The 23,080-nt window shown below is 48.9% G+C and overlaps 1 protein-coding gene across 6 annotated transcripts; it reads right to left on the bottom strand.

Annotated features, from left to right (window-relative positions):
* Positions 1 to 207: 207 nt before the first annotated feature.
* LOC144077538 (zinc finger protein Aiolos-like) lies at positions 208 to 23,035 on the bottom strand. Of its 6 annotated transcripts, none has more exons than XM_077605372.1 (10): positions 22,823 to 23,035; positions 22,561 to 22,712; positions 19,490 to 20,039; positions 7,917 to 7,990; positions 7,462 to 7,563; positions 5,441 to 5,779; positions 4,925 to 5,092; positions 4,047 to 4,163; positions 2,564 to 2,677; positions 208 to 1,019 (listed from the first exon to the last, which is right to left on the bottom strand). In XM_077605372.1, exons 3-10 carry the CDS (start codon positions 19,834 to 19,836, stop codon positions 430 to 432), a joined length of 1,851 nt encoding a protein of 616 aa, XP_077461498.1. In that variant the 5' UTR covers positions 19,837 to 20,039; positions 22,561 to 22,712; positions 22,823 to 23,035; the 3' UTR covers positions 208 to 429. The 6 variants fall into 6 exon arrangements, with proteins under 6 accessions (XP_077461498.1, XP_077461499.1, XP_077461500.1 ...); XM_077605373.1 differs by having other exon boundaries at positions 22,884 to 23,035; XM_077605374.1 differs by lacking the exon at positions 22,561 to 22,712 and having other exon boundaries at positions 22,884 to 23,035.
* Positions 23,036 to 23,080: the final 45 nt, after the last annotated feature.

Here is a 23,080-nt window from a genome sequence, read left to right as displayed (position 1 = left end):
AGAGAAAATGTCATCTCGCATTGGAACCCAAGCTGCGGTCTTGGCCTCCAAGGTGTTACTTCTCGTCAAAGCCAAAGTGAGAAAAGGGAAGTGCTGATGCCGATGGATAGATAGACTGTGTGTTTCCGTGTGTGTCCGTGCGTGTGTGTGTGTGTGTGTGTGCACGTGCTGAGGGCAGCTGGATGAAGATGAACAAGCTGACAGCCTTCTCGTCAAGGAACTCCGCTTTTTCCGTTCAAGTTTTTTAATGCACAAGCAAAATATAGCATTTGTTAAGGCCCGCTACGTAAGACTAATATCAACTCTTTTGAGCCAGGAAAGGAAAGTACAATTGGAAAAGCCACCGCTGGACGCCGTCCGTCCATTTTGGTTCCGGGGGGGGTAAAAACCGGTCAGGGGCCGAGGCGCCACGGCGCCACGGAACGGTCGCTACTTGGCTTCCAGCCGGTGCTCCCCGCGAACTATGTGCGAGGAGAACTCGTAGCGGTCCCGACTGCGATGGCCGCACACGTTGCACTCCAGCGGGTCGCGGAAGCCGTGGCAGCCCATGTGGATGGTGAACATCACGTAGTCCAGGAAGATCACCTTGCAGTGGCCGCACGGGAACAGGGGCCCGGGCGGATGGCCGGCCTCCGCCTCGCCCCGCCACACCCGCGCGCCTTCCGCGGGGGACCACCCGAGGGACCGCGGCCGCGGGATCCCGTCGGGGCGCTCCGGCCCTCCCGCCGACCGCCCCGGCTCGCGCGGGACCGTGAGGCGGGAGCCCTCGTCGGGGAAGGCGTCCGCGCCCGGGGCCGGGCGGAGGGGGCGGGGGACGGCCGGAGCCCCGTGGCCGACGGGAGCCACTTGGTGACGGCCCGGCGGGACCGGGTACGGCCCGCGGGGGGGAGCCAGACGGCTTTCCGCCCCGGGAGGCGGGAACGGCCGCCGGACGTCGGGCCCGGGGGAGACCGAGGGAGGGTCCCGTCGGTGAAGCGGATTTCCGTTCAAGCTCAGGTCCAGGCACACGCCGTTGTCACCTAGAGCGGCGCCACAAAAACAAAGCGTCAACATTGGGGTAAGGAACCCGTGTGCGGTCCTTTGGTCGCCGGTCTTTTGGTCGCCGTCTTTTGGTCGGCGGTCTTTTGGTCGCCGGTCTTTTGGTCGCCGTCTTTTGGTCGCCGGTCTTTTGGTCACGGTCTTTTGGTCGCCCGGACCGCGACAACGGGCCACCAAAAGAGCGACGACCAAAAGACCGGCGACAAAACAAGGTAAAACAACACGGTCTACGCATCAATAAAAGCCAACAATGAGTTCGTCGTATGTACATGCGTTGTCCCTTTAAGAAGCGACGTCAGTCATGGTCTTAACAAGTTCTCCAACAAAACACAAAAGTATGGGAAATGTGGAGCTTTTCTTTAGCCTAATCATTAATAGGGCATTAAGTATGACTAAATAATAATTCACAGTTTGTATTTAGGGAATTTGAGCAACCATTTAAATGGTAATTATCAATACCCTTCCGGGCGACCAAACGACTGTGTGCCTAAGGAACACCCCCCCAAAAATCAAGTCCAAACCCACCTGACATTTAAAGAAAACAGAATGAAAGAGAGCTCTGGGGGGGGGGGGGAACCTGACGTGGAAATTGGAGTACAGCAGGTTGACGGGTCAAAAGATTGAAGAATCCAGAAGAAGGAGTTGTGCTCTCTCGAAGGGGGAGAAAGAGAGAGAAAGAGCGAGAGAGAGAGAGAGAGAACAAGCTGATAGGAAGCAGATGAGTCAGAAAATTGCAGCTGCGCCACAGACAAAGAGGCACCTGCTCACGTTTCTCGCCTTTTTCTCTCTTTGCGGTTTAAGTGGAGCAGTTGCCCCCCCCCCCCCTCGCCGTGGTTATCTGGCGGCCAGATCTGCCTTCATTCGTCTAACCGACAGAGACCTTTGGGGGCGTTTTGCCCACCGGCACACGGTTTCGGGCCGGAGCGGTTAAGGCTTTCTGGCCAAAACCCGACACGCTCCGCAAACGGCCTTTGGGAACGGCGCTAGCTAACGTAGAGGAGGGCCGGTCATCCGGAGGTCTTACCCAAAGCCAGGCGCCCATCTACGGGTGGGTGGGTGCTGAGAGTTGGGCGTGGCAGAGGCACCTCTTTGGGGCTCCTGGCACGAAAGGACAGGAGGAAGCCGGCCGGCCGGCCGGCCGGCGGCAGACAAACAAGCAACTCAGACGTTGAAATCCAAGCCGTAAAAGCTGGTCCTCAAACGACACTTTTTTATGGACAAAAACGACTTGGCTGTTCCACCGCTAACAAGTGAAAAGGGGGAAATGAATGTTTTGATACGGACCGTTCTGCCGGCCTTTCCCGGGGGGAAAAATCCTCCCAACTAGCGGGGTTCAAATTGCTCGACTATTGGGTGGCTAGGCGTAGTAGCTCCACGTCCACCCACAGAGTGTCGACGAAAAGGCCCGGCACGTAGACACATTTGACGAGAGGGCTTCGTGGCGACTTCCTTTTAATATCGCGAGGAAAGCAAGAGCGTCCGTTCAATGGGAAAGCACCGCCGACCTCGGGGCCAGGCCACTCACCCGTAAACTTCTGCGGCATGGAGCTCTTGCGTTTGGCCACGTTGGTGGCCAGCCTGTCCAGGAGCAGCGCCCGTTCCGTGGTCACGGGACGCCTCCAAACGGGACCGTCGTCCGCTTTAAACAACGACAAGGCACAATTGGGTTAGTGGCCGGCCATCAAAGTCCTTTGGAGGAACAAAATGGCGGCCTGGAGTTCGGAGTTCTGCCAAAGGCGGCGGCTGGAGGGAAAGAAAATGCGAGAGATGGGCGTGAAAGCAAAGGTTTCCTTTGACCTGGCTTCCTTGCCACATTTTGGCTGGGAGGATGTACTTCCTCCCCGTCCCCACCCACCCACCGACACCCCACGGGGCGCAAAATGCCCCGCTTTTGGCCACCGCGTTTGCGGCGTGGCGCGCTCCCATTAGATCGGCGAGGTGCGACGTCGGTGCGCGCGAGCCGCTGGAAAGTACGCTGGTGTCTGCCCTACATAAGCGGCTCTGCGGGGAGAGGAAGTGGTTTTATCAAGCGGGAGACGGCAACGCCGCTCTATGAAAAAGGAGGCCGCAACGTGCGCGGCGGCGGTGGCGGCGGCGGCCTCTTTTTCCAATGGTGAAAGGAAAGGCTGGGGCCAGCGGTTCCAGCAGAAAAAAAAACATCTTACGCAAGCTACCATCGATCGGATAGATGCGTGCGCACGCGGCGTGCAATACGGCGGCGGCGGCTCTGCTACGCGCTTAATGTTCGTGATGGGGAAAAGATACAAAGAGTCATCCGTCGTCCCAGTGACCAAACGTCCAATCAAATGTCCCCCGAAACGTCAATACAGTAATCCCTCGAATATCGCGGCTTCACTACATGGCGGATTTTTTTCTGGGGGAATTATTTTATTTTTTATTTATTAAATTCTTAGAAATGCTGAAAGTCGCAAGCGGAAGCCACTTCCCTGTCGTCCGCTTGCTAGGACTCAGCACCAATGTTCCCCCTAATCTGCTCGCGTGCGCAATTGCGCACTAGTCTCGTCTTCTCTGCGCACAGCAAATCATATGGAGCGCACAAAATAAAATCCCCATTTTTTTTAGCTGTGAGGCCGACGCGCGAACCACTCATCCGCCGCCCATTCATAGATATTAATCATTACTTTTTATTATTACTAAATGATTTAAGTGTAGTAGACATACACCTGCTTATGGCAGGTGTGATACTGGTGTGTGCCCATAGCGAGCAATGATGATGTTGCTCACACCGATACTCAGTGTGCTGAGGGAGGTTGTCTTTCTGCCCAGACAAACTAAAAATGAGAGGGAACATTGCTCAGCACTGAAGCAAAAAAAGATGATTATTTTTTTGTATTTTGGGGTGACCCTACTTTGCGGTTTTTCGTTTATCACGGTCATGTCTGGTCTACATGAACCGCGATAATCGAGGGATTACCGTACGCTCCCCTCATTTGGAAAGGGTCGCCTGGGAGTGGCTTTTCCCGCGAAAGAGCTCCGGAGCTTCTCACCTTCCTCGGCGGTCGCGTGGCCGTCCGGGTAGACGTGGCACCTCTCCCGGTGTTCCTCCAGGGAGCTGCGCTGCTTGTAACTGCGACTGCACAGGTTGCACTTGAAGGGCTTCTCCACTGTTGAAGGGGCAGGCAAAAAGGACACTTGGTCAAGAGGAGGGAGGCTTCATTGGCAAGCGCGAGCCGCCATTGAATGCCGCAAATCCAAGCGGGAGTCGCGCCACGACAAAAAAAAAATGGACGCTCAAACGTGTGGCGGGGTGCCGACGCACGAGTTCGGATAAGCCCCCGTGGGGAGAAGATAGCGAAAACAACCCAAATGGCAAAAGGTCATACATCTCCCCCAAAAACAACCGGCGGCAAAGTGCGACCAAAAGCTCCTCCTGCTTTTTCGGGGCCGCTCCGACCAACCGGCAGGGAGTTCATTCTTGAGCTTTTCTGAGTGTTCATTGGAGGTTGGCTGTTTACGTGCTAACGTTTACTCAGCTGTCACACGCATTCGCAATCAGGTCTTTGTCAACCATTTTTTTGTCTTTTTGGCATACATCTTTCAGACACAATTTGATCAGATTAGTTTTGAGGGGCTAATTTGAACAAATGATGCTAATTCAATGCAAAATAGGTCAAACTTGCCATTTTCCTTTCCCCAATGTTTTGATAGTTGGCAATGTGAAGATAGTAACAAACGTGAAGCAAAAGCCATGGTTTTCGCCAATGAGCCGTCAGAAGCGGCACCCCTCCCTCCCCTCCCCGCCGGGTCTTACAAGAAAAGCGGCGCGGCCAGAAATCGTACGTGCGCTTTTAGATGAGACGCTGGTTTTGCCTTTGTTTTTGTGAATGTGTGCGTGTGCGTGTGCGTGTGGGTGTGTTTGCTGTACCAGAATGGGTGCGAAGGTGGCCGCTTAGGGCGTCGCGTCGGCGGCAGGCGTAGCTGCACATGGGACATTTGAAAGGCTTCTCCCCGGAGTGCAGCTTGATGTGGCGAAGCAGGTTTCCCTTCTGGGTAAAGGAAGCGCCGCACTGACTGCAGTGGAACGGTCTTTCGCCTGGGACGCATCGGCGGCACCACAGTAAATAGCTAGACAGCCAGCGGCTTAACACTAGCTAACACTTGCCCCCGAGCCTCCCGTGTACATATGAAAAGGACTGTCGCGGCTAGGGCTTCATCTTTGCAACCACACGCCTGGTGGAACTTGTTGCCGGCAGCCACGTTGACTTCCACCAATCCATGATGACTGTGGCCACTTGCAAAACCCAAAATTCATCAGCCGCTTTTGAAAAGAGAGCTAGTAGGGCAGCGTTTCACCATCCCTCCCTCCCTCTCTCCTTAACCTCCCTCCCTCCCCCCCAAACCTCAGTCCTTCTCTCCCTCCATCCCAAGTCGTCGGACTTACCCGTGTGGCTCCGCTTGTGCACCAGCAGCACGTTGATGCTGACGCAGGACAAGCCGCAGATGTCGCAGTTAAGCTTGCCCAAGGAGTGCGCGCGGGGAAGGCCGGCGCGGCCATCCGCCGCCGCCGCCTCGCTCTCGTACGCCGGGTAGCGGAAGGGCGACAAGTCCCCCGACGGGCCGTCGTCGGCGCCCTCCCCGTCGTCCTCGTCGTTGGAATCGTCCGTCCCGTGAGCGTGGTATCCTTCCCCCGTTGGCTCCTCGCCGCCGCCGTCCCTTTCCTCTCTGGGAAAAATGGCGTCGGCGGCGTCGGCCATCCCTTCGTCCTCCATCTTGATGGTGCCTAGGTTGGGACAAAGGTGCACGTTTTAGCCAGCTCCAGAACGGTCGGAGTTTGATTCTCTCGACGCGACCGTAAAGTGCCATCCTGCGAGTTTTCTCGGATAAACGGCTTGAAAATGAAGGGGGAAGGAAGGGTGGATGCCGTGAAAAGCGAGTGCAAAGGAGAAAAAGCCCAAAGTGCGCTCGGTGCAGGATCCGCCCGTATACCGACTGACGTTTGCGCAACTCGGCTTTTGGCGTGCCTCGACGGCATTTAGCGGACAAGTGGCCCCTGGTGCTGTGGGACAGGCGCAAGGGGAAACGGCGTGCGTAGAGAGAGCCATGCTTTTTGGATGCCCTCGACCGCCGTTTGGCGTCGCCGAGCTCTGTTCTAGTTGACGTTTTAGCCCCCCAAAAAGTCAAGCTCTTTTCATTTCATCCTTTGGAGTTGCGTGCGTTTGTTTGACGTTGGTCTGCTCCGTCGCCCTCGGCCTTGTTTTTGCGTGCGCTTGTTATCCATTTGACGTCATTGTCTTCTTTTATTTCTCTCTTTTTGCCTTTCTCACGTCTTTTGTGTCTGAAGCGTGACCATTTTCAAAGGCTTTGGTGGCTGGTGTCTGGAGGACCAAGGAGAACCAAGTGGAGCATTATGACCACCTCAAATGCGGGCGGGCCAGTCTACTCGTCAACAATTCCGAGTCAGGAAGCCGCTTCTGGAAGCAATTAATTCCGTAAGCAGGGGTACCACGCCACTTGCGGCATGGTGGAACTCACTTCACGGCTAGACTGAGGAACGCATCACCATGCCTGAGACTATGGTGCTCTCACCTTTTGCCTTGGACCAGTCTTCTGTAGAAATCTAGAGTGGCGGACATTAGCTTTTTTTGTGAACCGAGGGGAGGGGAAAAAAAACAGGCCGGACAGAGGCAAGGTTGGTTCCTCGGCAAAAATGGATCGGCCGACTAACGCCGTCCACGGCCGGGCGAAATCCATTGGACGGACGCGTAGGGTTGTCAGTGAGTTGATTTTGCGCAGCCAATTGAATCCCAGTTAAATGGAAAAATGAAAAGCAAGACTCTACGTCAGGGGTAGGGAACCTATGGCTCGGGAGCCACATGTGGCTCTTATGATGGGTGCATATGGCTCTGAGCTAAAATATGGAAACCAGTGGTGAGAGAGGCGAGTCCCGAACGCACCATTAGGAACGACACGTCGGGACCGTGTGTCATTGATTTCATTGATACTCATTGATATTCATTGATTAGCAACAGTGTAACAACATTGTCAAAGGAATTCAGAGACTTTTTGTACTTTCAAAGTGACAAAATGACTACAAAATTTCATGTATTTTGACTTTTAAATTGTGAGTATGGCTGGCAAGGAATAACATTTGAAAATAGGAATTGTTGATGGCTCTCTCTCTCTTTGAAAAAGGTTCCCGAGCGACCCCTGCTCTACGTACGTGGTGACTTACTTGGGCCGCCAGTAAGTGAAAAACCACAGAAGCAGAGGTTACGCGTCGTGTGTTTTTGAGGAGAAGTCAAAGACGGAAAGCAAGGATCAAAGTGGCCGGAAAAGTTTGCCATGTGAAACGCAAGCGCTTTCACATTTCTCTCGTTAGTTTTACTAACTAGCTAACTCAGTAGCTAGCAGCTAGCAGCCAGCGCTGACTGGAAGACCCTTGGCCCGATCGGCGTAGCCCACCTTTGATGTGGTGCATTCCGTTCTCCGGGAAGGAGAGATCCATTTCCCTTTCCCTTTGTTCCATCTCCGGCGGCGTCACGTTGGCATCGGCGCTGGAAATGTCTGGGAAAGAAGCACAGCGTATTTCATCAACTCCAAGTTCTTATTTAAAAGCCAACCAATAGAGCATACGAGCATAGAGGTACGACAACCACCCGGAACAATCGCTCAATTATATGCGCTATTTTACTTTTACACCACGATGACTTTTTGTCGTTGTTCTTTTTTTTTTTTTTCCACGACAATGATTTTGTGAGCTGCCGTTGAATTTAGGGAAACAAGTATCGGATTGAGGCGTCGCTGAGTGCAAACCGTTAGCAAACTTGTTTTTGTTGAATCGCAATAACTGAATTGTGCTCCACTACGGACAACCTGGTGTAATATTCCAATATTATAGTCATATTCCAGTCACTTACCATAGCCGTTTCCTATTGTGGGTGAAAATCTCGAATGATCTTCCATGTTCATGGTGGCAAATGTTTGGGTTTTTCTGTAAAAAGAAGGAAAGCGTCTGTTCAATGAAGGGATACAAAATGTGAGAAGAGGTTTATTTTAAGCCTAACGAGGAGGGTGCAAGTCCACGGTTCACTGGCGTGTATTTCCTGCCTGTTTTTTTTACTAGGCGAAAAGAATTTTTCACCACAAAACAGCAACACTTTTCAATCGACGCTTCCAAAGCTCATGAATCTTCATCACGAGCAAAAGAACAGCAACCAACTTGAGCGCTCTTTCCATACTTTGCATGGCGACGTACGCAAGAGCCGCCGTTCTCAAAGTTTTGGCGCCGCCAAAGGCTCAGGTGCACGCCGGCTGGCGCGCCAAAATGTATCCCAGCGTATTTTGAGCACGCAAAAGTGAACTCAATGGACATATCATCTTACCTGCTCTGTACTTTGTGCTTGGAGAATACCTGCTCCTCCTTCAGTGGAATATTTGAAGATCCAGCATTAGCTTCTGCGGAAGTCACCTCCAAAGCAAAAAGGAGAGCTGATTTCAAATGAGGTGGGGCCACGCCAATTGAAAAGGGCCCCAAAAGACAGCCCCCCCCCTTCCCCGTGCATGCGTGGCCTTTTCTATCAGAAAAATAGTCCCACTTGAGCACCAACGATGAGGTGTCAATCAAGTGACTGCGCTGACGATGATATTGAGATAAATAGGTCCAACCGCGTGCTTCTTTCAGTTCAAGGCACCACGACGCCATCTTGTGGCTACGAAACTTTTTCACAAAGCACGTGCGCCGGAAAGCTGCCTAAGAACGGGAGACGGACGGCTTCCTCCATCTCCAGACTGGACGGACGAGCATTTTGGGGAGGACAGACGCTCTCATTTGAAAGCGGACATACTACAGACGCTCCCCTACTTACCAACGAGGAGTTAGGTTCCCAGCGATTGTTCATAAGTTGAATTTGTTTGTAAGTTGATTCAGTGCTATATTTTGTATGATAATTTATGTTTAAGGCTTGTATAAGTAACACGCATTGGTTTGTACTAAAAATCATTTAATAAAATGGAGAGAATATGTACAGTACTGTATAGAGAGAGAGAGAGATTTATGTATTAGAAAGTGGCCGAAAGAAGCGATCTAACGACGATTGCACAGTTTTCTTCTTTTTTTCATCATCAATGATGCAGTAGCACTGTATGGCATCATTCAATTGATTGCAAACTTTGTGCAACGTTCAATATTTGGGTCCTGCTGCTCCATCTTTCTGTTTATAAATGGTACTGACGGTCGAACGATTCAAGTTGTATGCTAGTGGAACGCTCACCACTTTCTCACGCGCATCAAACTTCGTTATTATTGCCACTCATTTCAAATGAAATGGCTTGCCTCTTCCTTGCACCTCCCTCAATAGAAGCCTTTCGCTTTTCACCAACCATATTGAATAACGGATGCACGAGATATTTAATGGATAAAAATGAAAAAGGTTCTTTGCGCACTGGAGATACGTCACACACGCAATTTACGCAACTTCCGCACTGCAACGAAGTGGGCAGAGGAAGGTGGATGCTGGGTGAGCTGAGCGCTCGCTCACAGCGCCCGCCAGGCTTCGTCGTCGGTATTAGCGGCGGAAAGAAGCACTACTCGGAAAAAGGCGCGCAATACAAAATCCAACTTACCAACATTTTTCGACATAAACACAATTTGCAGACATGTTCGTATGTACCGTTGTTCGTAAGTCGAATGTTCGTAAGTAGGGGAGCGTCTGTAGTAGTATTTAAGTGAGAATATTTATTCAAGGTACTCGACGAATCTGGTGCGTCAGAATGAACGGAGTGTAGCAAACCACCTGAGCCGGGAGGGTTGGCCGTCCTGGCCAGGGGGGTAAGAAGAAGAAGAAGAAGAAGAAGAAGAAGAAGAAGAAGAAGAAAGGTAAGGAGGAGAGAGAAGAAGAAGAAGAAAAAAGAAATCCCTCACAAAGCTAGTACAATACATGCAAGCTTTTCATGGTAAAAAAGGGGAGGCGTTGGTGCAGATTCATCGCACCAAATCTCCATTCAAAAGCTTGGAAGCAGGGACAAAAGATATCAATCTATGCTCAGATTGAGAGCAGAGAATTCTCTAATTCAATCTTTCTTATCCTGCCTGACATCCCCTCGGGGGAGCGAGGGGGGAAGGGGTGGAGGGGGGGGGGGCGTTTGGAGGCTTTTAGGGTCGCGGTAGGAGGGGTCGGACTGTCCATTTCCTTTTCCACGACGGGGCGAGCGAGCGAGCGAGCACACAAACGAGAACATGTGCTCCGCCGCAGGGCAAATTCGGGCCTTTTGACGTTGGCCGTCGTCATTGGCGCAAAGTGGCTTGTTCGGCTCCAAAATTGAAGCAAAACGGCCGTTTCCTTCTTTGTGCCGTCGAGGTTGAGAAAAAGAAAAGGAACAAGGGAGAAAGAGAGAAAGAGAGAGAGAGTGAGTACCGTTGATTGTGTTGCTGAGTGGGAGACACACAGGGCGAGCGAGCGTGAGAGAGAGAGAGAGAGAGAGATAGAGAGAGAGAGAGCGCTTTAGTCTGGCTTTTCTCTCCTCAGCCTTTCAGCTCCCCTCTCACTGTAAAAAAAAGAGGCGTGTCCACAGAGCAGTATAAAGTCCAAAGAGCGCCTCTCCAGCGGAGCCATTGTCACACGACGCTCCTCCGCAGAGCGCAGCCAGTGGACGGCCCACGCGCTGACTCCACCAAAAGACCGCCCGCCCGCCCGCGGTTATTATCCCAGAGACCCACTTTGGGGGGAAAAAGGGCCCGAGACTCCGGACTTCCAGGACGGGCTCGGCCCAAGGCGCGAAAGCTAGCCCGGCGGGTCCAGGGCAGGGCGGGCTTCGGCTTCCGATGCCATCCCGTTGAATCGCTCGCTTCGCAGGCGCCGAAAGAGCCGCTCGCTCGCCGGCCCGGGACGTCAGAGGGCCCAGCGCCGTCCCACGTCCCACGTCGGGCTTCCCTCCGCCGCCGACCGGGGTGCCCGGGAGAGGTCGGGTGAGCGGAGCCCCGCCATGGCGGCGCCGTCCGGCCGGGGCCTGCGGGCCCTGGCCGCGCTGACGCTGGTGGCGCTGTGCTGGTCCGAACGGGCCATCCGATGCCCGCCGTGCTCGGAGGAGAGGCTGGCCGGCTGCGGCCCGCCCCAAGACTGCCAGGAGACGGTGCGGGAGCCCGGCTGCGGCTGCTGCCCCACCTGCGCCCTGCCCAGGGGGGCGCACTGCGGCGTCTACTCGCCCCGCTGCGGCGCCGGCCTGCGCTGCTACCCGCCGCAGGGCATGGAGAGACCCCTGCGCTCCCTCATGCACGGCCAGGGCGTGTGCACCGACGAGAGAGAGGGCGAGGACAACTCAGGTGAGCCAGCGAGCGTGACAACCTCTTTCTTACTCTCTCTGGCCTGAAGTGATGGATGGCTTGGCTTGGCTTGGCTTGGCTTGGCTTGGCTTGGCGGTCTGTCCCATCATGCTTTTTCCCCCCCGCGCCCCGCCGCCAAATGTCCAGATGACGCCCAGTTGCTTTGACACGTGTTGTTTGCGCGGATTTGAGCCGTCGCCGCCGCCGCCGCCGGGATCCGGGATCGTGGCGGGAGGAAATGGCGCCGGCTCGCGACCTCCAAACTTTTCAAAGATGTCGTATTGAAAGGCTCGCTCGAGTGCGGGCGGGAAGCAAACAAGTGTCCCAGATCTTGACCGCGTTGTGGCGGTGGCGGTGCCGTGGGCTGTGGGAATCGGCGCTGTCGTAGCCGCTCTCCGACTCTCGGCGACCCGTGTTGCCTTTTCCATCCTAATCTTCCTGCCGTCGTCACCGCCGCCACTGCACTTGTCAGCTTTTCCTTTTGTCCGCTCGGCATTTTTTGGTCCTCCTCGCCGACCGTGCGCTCTTCTCCGGCCTTATTTGCGTACCCTGGTTCAACGGCCTTTAGTGACTTCTCCCCGCCAGCACTCGCGCCGCCCGTTGGAAACAAATAGAGCGAGGTACGCGGGGCGCGCTTCCTCCACGGCGTCCGCGGCGACGGGAAGGAAAGGCCGGATGGAACAACAAAGAGTGAGGTCGTCGGTTAGAAAAGTCCCAGGACGGACGCTGGTGTGGTCGCCAGCGCGGCGGCAGCAGCATCTGTTTCCACTGGCCGGCCCCCCGCCGGTTCGAGCCCACCCCCGGGCCTTGGCGGGCCCACCACGTCGCGTCCGGCTCCCGCGGGAGGATGAGCTCATCGGCGCGCCTTCTGCCAGAGCTGAAATGAGAGCCTTCTGCTCCCCGTGCGTCGGTCGGGGCCGGCACGTAACGTAGCGTGACTAAATGGAATCGGGGAAAAAACGAAAGAGAAAAAAACACATGCTGTTTAGAGTGTGATAATAATTTGTTTTTTTTTTAATGAAAACATAGAGGGCTGTCTTGGAGCCGGTCAGGGGGAAAAAAATGAAGGGCTGACAGAGAGTTTTGTCACAGCGATTGGACACGCGATGGGAAGGTTTGGGCCCTTGTTGAACTCTTCCGAAAAAGGCCACGGAGGAACTCTTTTCCACGTTGAAACGTTTCTCTGTGGATGGCGAAAGGTGAGCGCCGAGTTCCGTTCTTCTTGCCCTTGCAAATGGGAGACCGTTGGTGGCCGAGATGCACATTGAAGACAAGTGAGCCCCACATTGAGAGAAGCAATTCAATGAGCAAAGGTGCATCATTAAAGTGCCTCGCTCTTCGTTAGCCTACTCGATGGAGACAAGTTGTGGTTTTTGTTTTCCCTCACTCGGCCGAGCGGAACGACGAGGCCGGGCTTGGTCGAGGATCCCCTCCCGAAAAGGAGCCTTTGGACGGCGTTCCATTCTAATGCGGTCCCGGGAACCCGTCCGCAAGCCTTTGTCCAAGACAGATTTTCCACTTTTGGGGCGGTGTTGCTTTGTGGAATGAATGAAATAGAATCAGGGGTCGGGAACCTTTTTGAAAGAGAGAGCCATAAACAATTCCTATTTTCAAATATTATTCCTTGAGAGCCAGAATCACAATTTAAAAGTCAAAACACATGAAAATGTGCATTTTTTTTGGTCATTTTACCACTTTTAAAGTACAAAAAGTCTCTTCATTATTTTGACAACATTGTTAAGCTGTTGCTAATCAATGAATGTCAATGAGTTTCAATGAGAGAATGAATGCAGAAGACTCTAATGAATAAAAAAAATCAATGCCACAGCGCCGACGTTTCTATTGGTGCGTTCGGGACTCTTTTTTTTTTTCTCACCACCGGTTTCCATATTTTAGCTCAGAGCCATATGCACCCATCAAAAGAGCCACATGTGGCTCCCGAGCCATAGGTTCCCTACCCCTGAAATAGATGATCCCCGCTGGCCCTGCCGGTCCTACCCTCCCCTCCCCTCCCCCGCTCTTCTCAACTCCAAAGAGAATATCCACCTGGATCTGGATGCGTTTTGGCATCAGGCGGCAGACTGGCGAGTGGCCAGAGCAGCATGTGGCCAAAGGCTCCGTCTCCCTCTCCGTCTCCGTCTCCCTCCCTCCCTCCGCACTTTATACCAATCGATGTTGATTTATTCTCTGCTTTTGGCTGGAGCCAACGCAGGGAGACGAGTAAGTCGGATTCCCCGCTTCCACGGCACGCAATGATTCGATGGAAGAAAGATGGCTTTTGCCTGCTTTGTTGACTGCCAGGAGAGGAGGAGGAGGAGGAGGAGGAGGAGGAGGAGAGGAAGGGCGTTTCTGTTTTTGAAGAACAAAGTCTGGCTGACTCCCCGCCAGAAAAGAACAACATCAAAAAAAAAAAGCCAAAGGCGCTTTGTTTGCGCTCCAAAGCCGTCGGACGCAGGGGATGTAAACATGAAAAACACCCCCCCCCCCTTCTTTCTTGACTCTCATTCTTCTTGGCTCAAGATGTGGGGATTTGTTTTTATGTGAACTATAAAACCTTCTACACAGGAGGTAAAGTTCATGAATGACAGAGCTTTTCCTTCCTCCACCGCCATGCCTCATGACACTTCCACTAAAACCCAGCCTTACCACTTTGGTCTGGCTGGCAACGACGGAAATAGAGCGGCTTTTAGGATGTAGAACAGGGGTAGGGAACCTATGGCTCGGGAGCCACATGTGGCTCTTTTGATAGGTGCGTCTGGCTCTTTGCCAACCTGTGAGCTAAAATATGGAAATCGCTGTTGACAGAACTAAGATATTATAATTTAAACTGCTTTAATCTTCATTTTTTTTGCTTTAATCTTCATTTTTTTTGCTTTAATCTTCATTTTTTTTGCAGTAGACTCTTCTGGAATGCATCCTCTCATTGATTAGCAAAAGCATAAGAATCTTTTAAAAAATATTCCGTTTTTTTCACTTTAAAAGTGGTGAAATTACTAAAAAAAAAAATTGAAAAGGCACTCGTTTACATGTATGTATTTTGACTTTTAAATTGGTAGTATGGCTCACAAGGAATAACATTGGAAAATATGAATTGTTTTTGGCTCTCTTCGTCAAAAAGGTTCCCCACCCCTGATGTAGAAGAAATGGAGATGTGATCTGAGTGACAAAAAATGCAGAAAGAAGAAAACCCCAACAAGAAGAACAACAACCTCAGTCCACTTCCTTTTAATGGGGATGGGGAGTGGAAAAGCTAGGCCTGCCAGGAGTTAACGAGGACCTTTTAAATGCCCCCAAACCAACGGGAAGTCACCTGGAAATGCTCCCAAATCATGTGCAAGTAAGCCACCAAGCCGCAATTTCCCCCCCCAAATCAAGAGGAAATGATCCCAAGTTTATAGGAAGTGACGCTAGTTAAACTCATTCACCCAAAGTGTCCCAAAATAAACTTGTTGTTCTGCCGGCCGGCCAGATGAACGCGGCCAAAGTGACTTTTAAACGGAGAGGATTGCCAGCACCCTCCCACTTGTGGAATGTACTTCTTTGAGGATGGAACTAAGATTACGTCGGACCACACCGAAGGCAAAAGGGGAAAAAAAACAAGGAAAAAAAGGGAAAAAAAGGGAAAGGCTCCCGATCCAAAACAAACCGCACCATTTTTTCATCCGTGCTGAAAGGCGGTCGGTCAAGTGGCCATTCTACTAAATACATCCTTTGCTTCAGCCGAACGGAGGTTTCGCCGAAACGGGATTCGCGCACTCGCCCCGCCCCCGGATCGTGTGTGTACAAGTTTTTCAACCTCGGCCCGTGCACCATATACGGCCCGTTAGGATTTTTAATCCGGCCCGCCGCCGCCGGCGTTGTCCAAATGATAGTAAAAATCAATGATTCATTTCCCTTTGCCGCTCATCACTCTCAATGTATTAGTCTAGCGTCAATGGAAGCCCGGGAATAAGCACTCTTGGGCGGGCAGATGATGCAGAAGCGAGCCGTGAAATGACAGCAATTAGGTTAAATCCATCCTAAAACAGCATTTAATGATCAAATACAAATACTGGAGCTCTTTGGACATTAGAACCGAGCCCAGGGAAGTGAATTCCTCGGTAAAATGTCGCGATGATGTCGCGACAAGGCAAAAGAACGTTTATATACGACCATTCGCCAAACGGCTCAAAACGCGTTTAATGATTAAATACAAATACTAGTATTGTATATACAAATACTAGTATTTGTATTTAATCATTAAATGCTGTTTTCGGCTGGATTTGACTGAATTTGAGAGCATTTTGAGCCGTTTGGCGAATGGCCCTGTTCTTAAAATGGCCGACAAGCGACGACGTCTAGCTCCGTTGCCTCACAACGCGCATCGGATATCTAGTCTGTATACACGATACCAATGGGAATACACCAAGCAAAAAAAAAGGAAAACGACGAAGAATATGTGAATTTCCTTTGTCTTCTTTTAAATCAAATACTAGTATAAAATACAATACTAGTATTGTAGTATATACAAATACTAGTATTTGTATTTAATCATTAAACGCTGTTTTCGGCTGGATTTGACCGAATTTGAGAGCATTTTGAGCCGTTTGGCAAATGGTCGTATATAGACGTTTTTTTGCCTAAGATTCCAAATGGCGAGCAGCGGCCTTCCAAAACGTGACTTTCAGCCCGCTTTTCTCCAACGACTTTATTGAACGGATTGGAGGCGGCCGTCGCAAAGAGTGCTGATGAGTAACATGTTGTCCGAGGGTTGACCTTTGACCCCAGGCTCCACACGCACAGCCGTCCGGGGTCATTTGGGCCACTTATTCGCTCAGACGGGAAGAAAAATGTCGGTCGGTCTGTCTGTCTGTCTGTCTGTCTGTCTGTCTGGTGTCGCTGGAGAAGGGGGGGGAAAAAAAAAAGTCAGATTGACCTGGCCTCGGCCTTTGATAGGATTCAAAGGCTGTTGGAATTTGGCTGCTGGAGGGATTAGAAAACAAAGACTGTTTCAAGACATTAGTGACCATGACGTGAAATGAAAAAAGACGACAAAAAAACATGGCATCCAAATATCAAGGTTGTCCTTTGAATATACGTATGGCAGTGTTGCCGTCAAATGTGATGACGCACAAGAAGAAATGATCACAAAATGACCACAAATTCTTCTTACGATGCTCAAGAACAGCGAGCGTATTCGGCTTTTCATTGGATTTCACACATCTGAAACAAGTCATATTTTAAAAAAGAACAGAATGTGCAGAAGCTTAAACAAGGGGATGTGTCAAAAACTTGAAGTAATACATGGAATTTAGTTCATCCTAAAAAAAAAAAAAAGAAATACTCATTCCAAGAGTGAGCTGCCTCCACAAAATAACCATGATAATGCGTGAATGCGAGTTGAGGTCAATTGGAAGTGGAATCATCCACTAAAAATCAAGTCAGAACAAACATGGTAAGTAAGGACTAACGAGGCCATTGCGTCATCCCAAAGTCAAGAAATGCTGAGCAAAAAGCAACAAACGAGACATCTCACTCTTGACCCACTAGTTAGTAGGAGCGCGTGCAAACAGACAGACGGGCTGGGCCTGGGGGGGGGGGGTCAAAAAGAAACATTTTTGGATGAGTGAAAGGGCTGAAACAATGCTGACGAGCCAAGATGAGGGCGGCGCTCTGACGGCCTTCTTTTGCCTTTGGTCAGTGTTGGAACGGCAGGACGAAATGGTCCCCGACGGCGGTAACATCCGATGCGGCGCGCAAGACAAACGCTGCATCCAGAAAAGCCTGGCCCGACTCCCGGCCAAGTCCACCAATCAGAGAAGCAACGCGGCGAGGGAGGAGGTCAAAGTGGCACTGGTGAGTGCGGTCCAACGATGGCCGGAGCCGCCATTGGCCGGTACCGTGTTTACATTTAGAGCATTCTGATTGAATGCCTTAACTGTCAAGAGAAATGAGGAAAAACGAAATATTTCAAAAGTAAGTACCGTATTTTCACGACTATTCGGCGCATCGTATTTTTAGCCGCGGTGTCAATAACGAGTGCTATTTCTGTATTTTACACACACAAAGGACGCACCGTTCTTTTAGACGCAGCCAGGCATGGCATATATATATATTATTTATGGATGATTATCGAACCGTAATAGCGCTGTCTACGTAAGCAGCCCCAGACGCTATTTCCGGTGCGCAGTGACTGCTGGGATTTATAGTCCTTTTGTCAATACACCCAACTTTTGCACTAATAGTACCAAACGGGGAACACACTAATTTGGTGCAACATGCACCAAATGCATGCTAAAAACCCGTTTTTAAAAAGGCAACGGAAGCAAAACTGAGTTGGGTTGTACTTTATTTCGCCATTTTACAATGTACTCACGTCGTCATCACCCACAAATCTATCAAAGTCCTCATTTTCTGTGTCCCAATTGAACAATTGTCCATCGAAAACACTGAGTTTAATACGTTCGTCCAGGCGGCCACAATCCATTCGCAAATAGTAGCTAGCTAGGTAGCTAGCGTAACTAGCCCGGCGCTGCCTGCCACCCTTCGTAAAGCTGTATTGATATCGATGTATACAGGCCACAATCCATTGGGTGTATTGACAAAAGAACTACTCTATATCCCAGCAGTCACTGCGCACTACTTTGTCTACGGGAAAATAGTAGAGTCAGTGTACCCTATCGACTGTTTTGTTTTATTTTATTTTATTTTATTTTATTTTATTTTATTTTATCATGATAACAATTTCAGTATTGGTCCATATATAAAGCGCACTGGATTATAAGGCGCCTTGTCTATTTTGGAGAAAATGTAAGACTTTTATGTGCGCCTTATAGTCGTGAAAATACGGTAATAAGGCACGACGATTCAAGAAAATGTAGAAACCCACACATTCAATCATTTGTTTCATGAATCTTTTCATGAATAATGTGGTATGCGCTCTTTTTTGACAACTATTTGCTGTGAAATAGTCTCATTTCCATGTCGATGGGAAGAATAAAGCAGCACGATACGTCCCAAAAACAGATGTGACAGACGTAATGTCCTCACCCAAAATATTTTGCAGAGTTGTCAGACATTTGAATGCTAGTCAACTAGCGGGGGTGGCCAAAGCTCTCGTCCAGGGAGGGAGGCTCGCTGGCTGGCTGGCTCCAGGCGGTTGCAGCTCAGCACAGGCACAGCGGGGGTTGGGCTGAAACAAGAAGCACCTGACGCCAATCCACTGATTGCACTTGCAACACACAATATAGCTCTCCTCTTTAGAGGTTAGAAGGGAAGCACCCCCGCAGCCACTTGTGGAATTGTTTGCCTAGCCCTGGTCTATGGCCTTGTGGAAAATAAATGATGGCAAACGCTTAGAAGATGCACCAAAAGACACATTTGGGGAGAAACAAAATGTCCTGTCATTCAATGGATAGATTTGGAAGAAAACGAACAGCCTCCAATCCACTATGTGGATTGGCAATCTGTAACTATGACAACCCCCTCCCCCTCCCCCTCCCCCTTTCCACCCAGGCTCCGTGTCGCGCCGAGCTCCAGAGGGCGTTGGACAGACTGGCGTCCAATTCCCGCACTCATGACGATCTCTTCACCATTCCCATTCCCAACTGCGACAAAAATGGTGACTTCCACCCCAAACAGGTTGGTGGCACACGTTTGTCATCGGCACTTACAACGCGGGTAACTTTGGCGCGACGTCAGCAATTTCCGATATCCTCGACCAGCCCCGTTGTGGACAGCCGGCCCGGGAGTCGAAACTTCTCAACGTTAGCACATTAAGAGCAAAATCATGTGAAATATATATAAGTCAATGGAAAAAAATGTGTGTATGTGTGTGGGCTTTAATGAAATGCAGGAATGCAGACTTGTTTTTGGGTCAAAGTGAACCGAGAAGTGGCTCATTCCTGCCTTTCCTGTGCAAAAAACTAAAGAAAACATACAGTACATATTTTGGCTGTGGCGTTTTGTTTTTTTGAAGCCGCTTGAGAAAATCTCTATTGTTCTTCATCTTGGGCTGAAGGCCATTCAATCGAGTGGTTCCGTTCTAATTCATTTGGATTGCGTTCATTTAGCTACTATTCACGTTGCACTCTCCTGACAGCAAGGAGGAATGATTTGAAACAATCATTTGCTGAGCGAGCGTTTAAAAATAAATAAAAATAAGTAAACAACCAGAAATTGTTAGCCACTTACCCATTCGATGTCTTGAGTCTCAACTTTGAGGCGTCCCGTCCAATGCAGCGAGTCTCGCCAAAAGGGGTCCGTGTCGTCCGTTCGCTACGTGGATAATGCTTTTCAGATGGCCGCCGTTTGACCATGATGGCGGATTGTGCCCGCAGTGCCACCCGGCGCGCGACGGGCAGCGAGGAAAGTGCTGGTGCGTGGACCAGAAGACGGGGACCAGGCTGCCGGGCCCGCCGGAGCCGCGAGAGGAGCTGGACTGCCACCAGTTGGCCACCGCCACTCTGCGGGACTGACCGGCGAGGAGCGGCTGGCTTCTTCGTGGCGGCGCCGGCCCGACTGCGGAAGTCCCACGTCATTTCAGGCCCAAACTTGAGCTGGTGCAACACAAGCCACGAGTCGGACCGAGTCTTTTCTTGTTGTTGTTGTTGTTGTTGTTTGTGTGGTCTTTTGCTCTCGTGCCCACGCCATCCTCTTGGCCACTTTTGGATGCAGATCCATCCTTACCACCAGGTGGAGTTGCGACTCGAGGACTTGGACTTGGACTTGGACGGACGGCCTTCTGCAAAACAGGCGCAAAAGGGAAATGTAGAGAGGTGAATGTGGAACGCTAGAAAGGTCACAGGCCAAAAAACCTGTCCATGTGAAATATATATTCACAGAAATAGGGAAATAATTGCTTTCTTTTCCGGAAAAACAAAAAAAACGATATAAACCATATTCAAACAGGTTTCTGTAGTGTCGGTTTATGTCCCGATTTGTATTTTATGCCTTAAGCAGACCAAAGAAAGATGAAAGGTCCTTGGACAACACTTGCATAAAAAAAAAAAAAACATTTCAAATGATTCCAAGTTTAGCACTCATAATTTTAATGTTTTTTTTTTCTTAGCTCATGTCGTAACTTGTTCGTGGCGAGCCGCGATCCACTAATCCGACGACTGTAAATCATTTTTACTGATGTACGTTAACACGTTGAAGCATTATAAGGAGCCTCGGCACATGAAAGTCACACCGGTCGGTGGGTTGGATTCAAAAGAGCAGACCAAATAAAGCCCAATTTCCCAAAGACTACGATTCGATGTAGAAAGTCACCTAGATGACAACAATTGATCAACTATTAAAAGCTCAAACTGGCTCTTTCTTTCATATTTGTAACCGTTGGTCTTGGCTGAAAAAGGCATTGAGATGAAAAGAAAAAAACACCTACCGGTCGTACTTTTTTATACTAAGTTTCTTGGTCTCCAACATTGCTGTACTAAACTGTAACCACAGTCCATGATAATAGAATGTTTAGAAAAATGATGTCCCCGTGTTTGCATGCAGAAAAATCAGCAAAAAGCTGAAAAGAGAGCAAATGTGTCTCGTCCACAACAGGACGGACGTCTTGGCATCCTTTCAAATGATTTGTTACATTGTTATAGTTTACTTTTGGTTCGACTTGTACACGTTGAAAAGCATTCATTAAAACATTATAGAAACGCCATCGCCGATGTGGTCATGCATCTTATCCTCGGGAATGGATTTAAATGAGCTTCTTTTTTATTGATTCTGTGACTTCTTTTGTTTTTATTATATATATATATATATATATATATATATATATACATATATATATATATATATATATATATATATATATATATATACATATATATATATACATATACATATACATACATATATATATATATATATATATATATATATATATATATACATATATATATACACATATATATATATACATATACATATACATATATATATATATATATATATATATATATATATACATATATATATATATATACACATATATATATATACTTATATATACATATACATATATATATATATATATATATATATATATATATATATATATATATATATATATATATATATATATATGTATATGTATATATATATATATATATATATATATATATATATATATATATATATATATATATATATGTATATGTATATATATATATATATTTGTGTATGTCTGTCTTCTCTTCACCTGGGTCCACGACGTGACGCGCATTGTGACACAGCGATTAAAAGCGTCAAATTATACGGAAGGAAGACCCGTGGAATGAATTGTACATAATAATATCCCGAGCTCAGCAATTTCTAAAAATATGGCTATTGCCCGACGCCAGAGTCAACTTTCAAATGGGCTTAGTTCCGCTAGCTGGCTCCATTTTGGGGGGGCTCTGGAGGCTTAAGGAGGAGGACCCGTCCGTCCTTGTATCGCTATTACAAGAAGAGATTTTTGGCTCACCACGCTCATGGATTGAAAATGTCACAAGAGCACTCAGTCATTGCCCACGGGCATCCAAAGCTGTGCTTGTGGGTGCATGGAAAAAAAAAGCCTAAGCCTAACTAACCCCAAGACGAACATATGAGCCTTAAAAGAAAAAGAAAAAGAATAACATTTGAATGGATCATAAAGGATGTAGTTTAGGCTAGAATCCTTAGTTATTCCCAGGAGGACAAAAGGGAAAGGGAACACATCAATTCCGCATCATCACTAAAACAAGCCAAATTCAGGTTGAACGGCTAGAGATGGAGGCCAAATCCGGAGAGCAAAAGCTTGTTTACATGACGGGAACACACTTTTAGAAGTAGGGGCCTTGGGCAACATGCCAAAAATGTGACCAAGAATGCAAAGCATTTGACTTCTAACAACACTGAAGCATCAAGAAGAGAAACATCCACTTTTCTCCTCCAGCATGAGGGAAATCATCGAAATAATCAGCCGTGTGCCGTAACACAATACAAGTAGAGGTGTAGAATAAAGGATACCCCAAAATGGGACTGTATACATATCACCATGGTAACAGAAGAAAATCATGCAATTGCTTCACATTTACTGTCTGGGTCTTGTTGAATGAAACTTTTCATCTTTAATTTGACATAATAGTAGCGTCAGTTTTTTTTTTTTTTAACTTTTATGGCTATAAATGTTTAAATGCAGCTTTGACACATACAAAAAACATGAATAATAAGCTCATGAAATAGCAATGTTCTTGAGGAATGGAGCTACTACATGTTAGTAAAATGATTTTACTCACCAAAAATAATTTTTACTTGTACACAAAATGTGTCCTCCTTTGCCGGTTGTGACAGGCTGGCCAGCTAGCTAGCTAGCTAGCTTCGGAGCTTTCTTTAGATTTTCCTTCCATCATTTCACTATGTTTGTCATTGCTGTCCGAATTAAAACAACCTACAAATATCCAGGAAATAGGAAAGAGGTGAAATGTTTTCATTTACGAGGAGCTGGGCTAACGAACATTGTAGACACGGCTGCTTAAATCAATGCAGCTTAATGCTCACTTGCAACTCTATGGTCTTTGGTTCCAACGTCACTCAATCCGAAATGAAATGGAAAAGCAACCTGTTAACAGTGGACGTTCGGCACATTAATCGGCGAAGCAGGAAATCCACGTTGATTGTTCTCCATTCAATTAGCTTACCAGTTGCCCTCCGGTGTATATATACATTGCAAACGTCCCAGGTAAGCATATTACTAGTTATATGTAGTATAGTAGGTCTAATTGTTTTTTTACGGGTCCGCGCAGTACCATTTTTAAC

This window comes from Stigmatopora argus, chromosome 7, assembly GCF_051989625.1.
Source record: "Stigmatopora argus isolate UIUO_Sarg chromosome 7, RoL_Sarg_1.0, whole genome shotgun sequence".
Lineage (NCBI taxonomy): Eukaryota > Metazoa > Chordata > Actinopteri > Syngnathiformes > Syngnathidae > Stigmatopora > Stigmatopora argus.
The sequence above is the reverse complement of the archived record's forward strand: the minus strand, read 5'-3'. Positions and strand labels throughout refer to the sequence as shown.

Excerpts from the sequence above, each read along its gene's own strand:
- LOC144077538 (XM_077605372.1), bottom strand. The coding sequence starts at position 19,836 with ATGACGTGGGACTTCCGCAGTCGGGCCGGCGCCGCCACGAAGAAGCCA. Across the intron at positions 4,164-4,924 it reads CCACCTTCGCACCCATTCTG|TGGAGAAGCCCTTCAAGTGC; the intron begins GTACAGCAAACA and ends CCCCTTCAACAG. Across the intron at positions 1,020-2,563 it reads CATGCCGCAGAAGTTTACGG|GTGACAACGGCGTGTGCCTG; the intron begins GTGAGTGGCCTG and ends GCGCCGCTCTAG.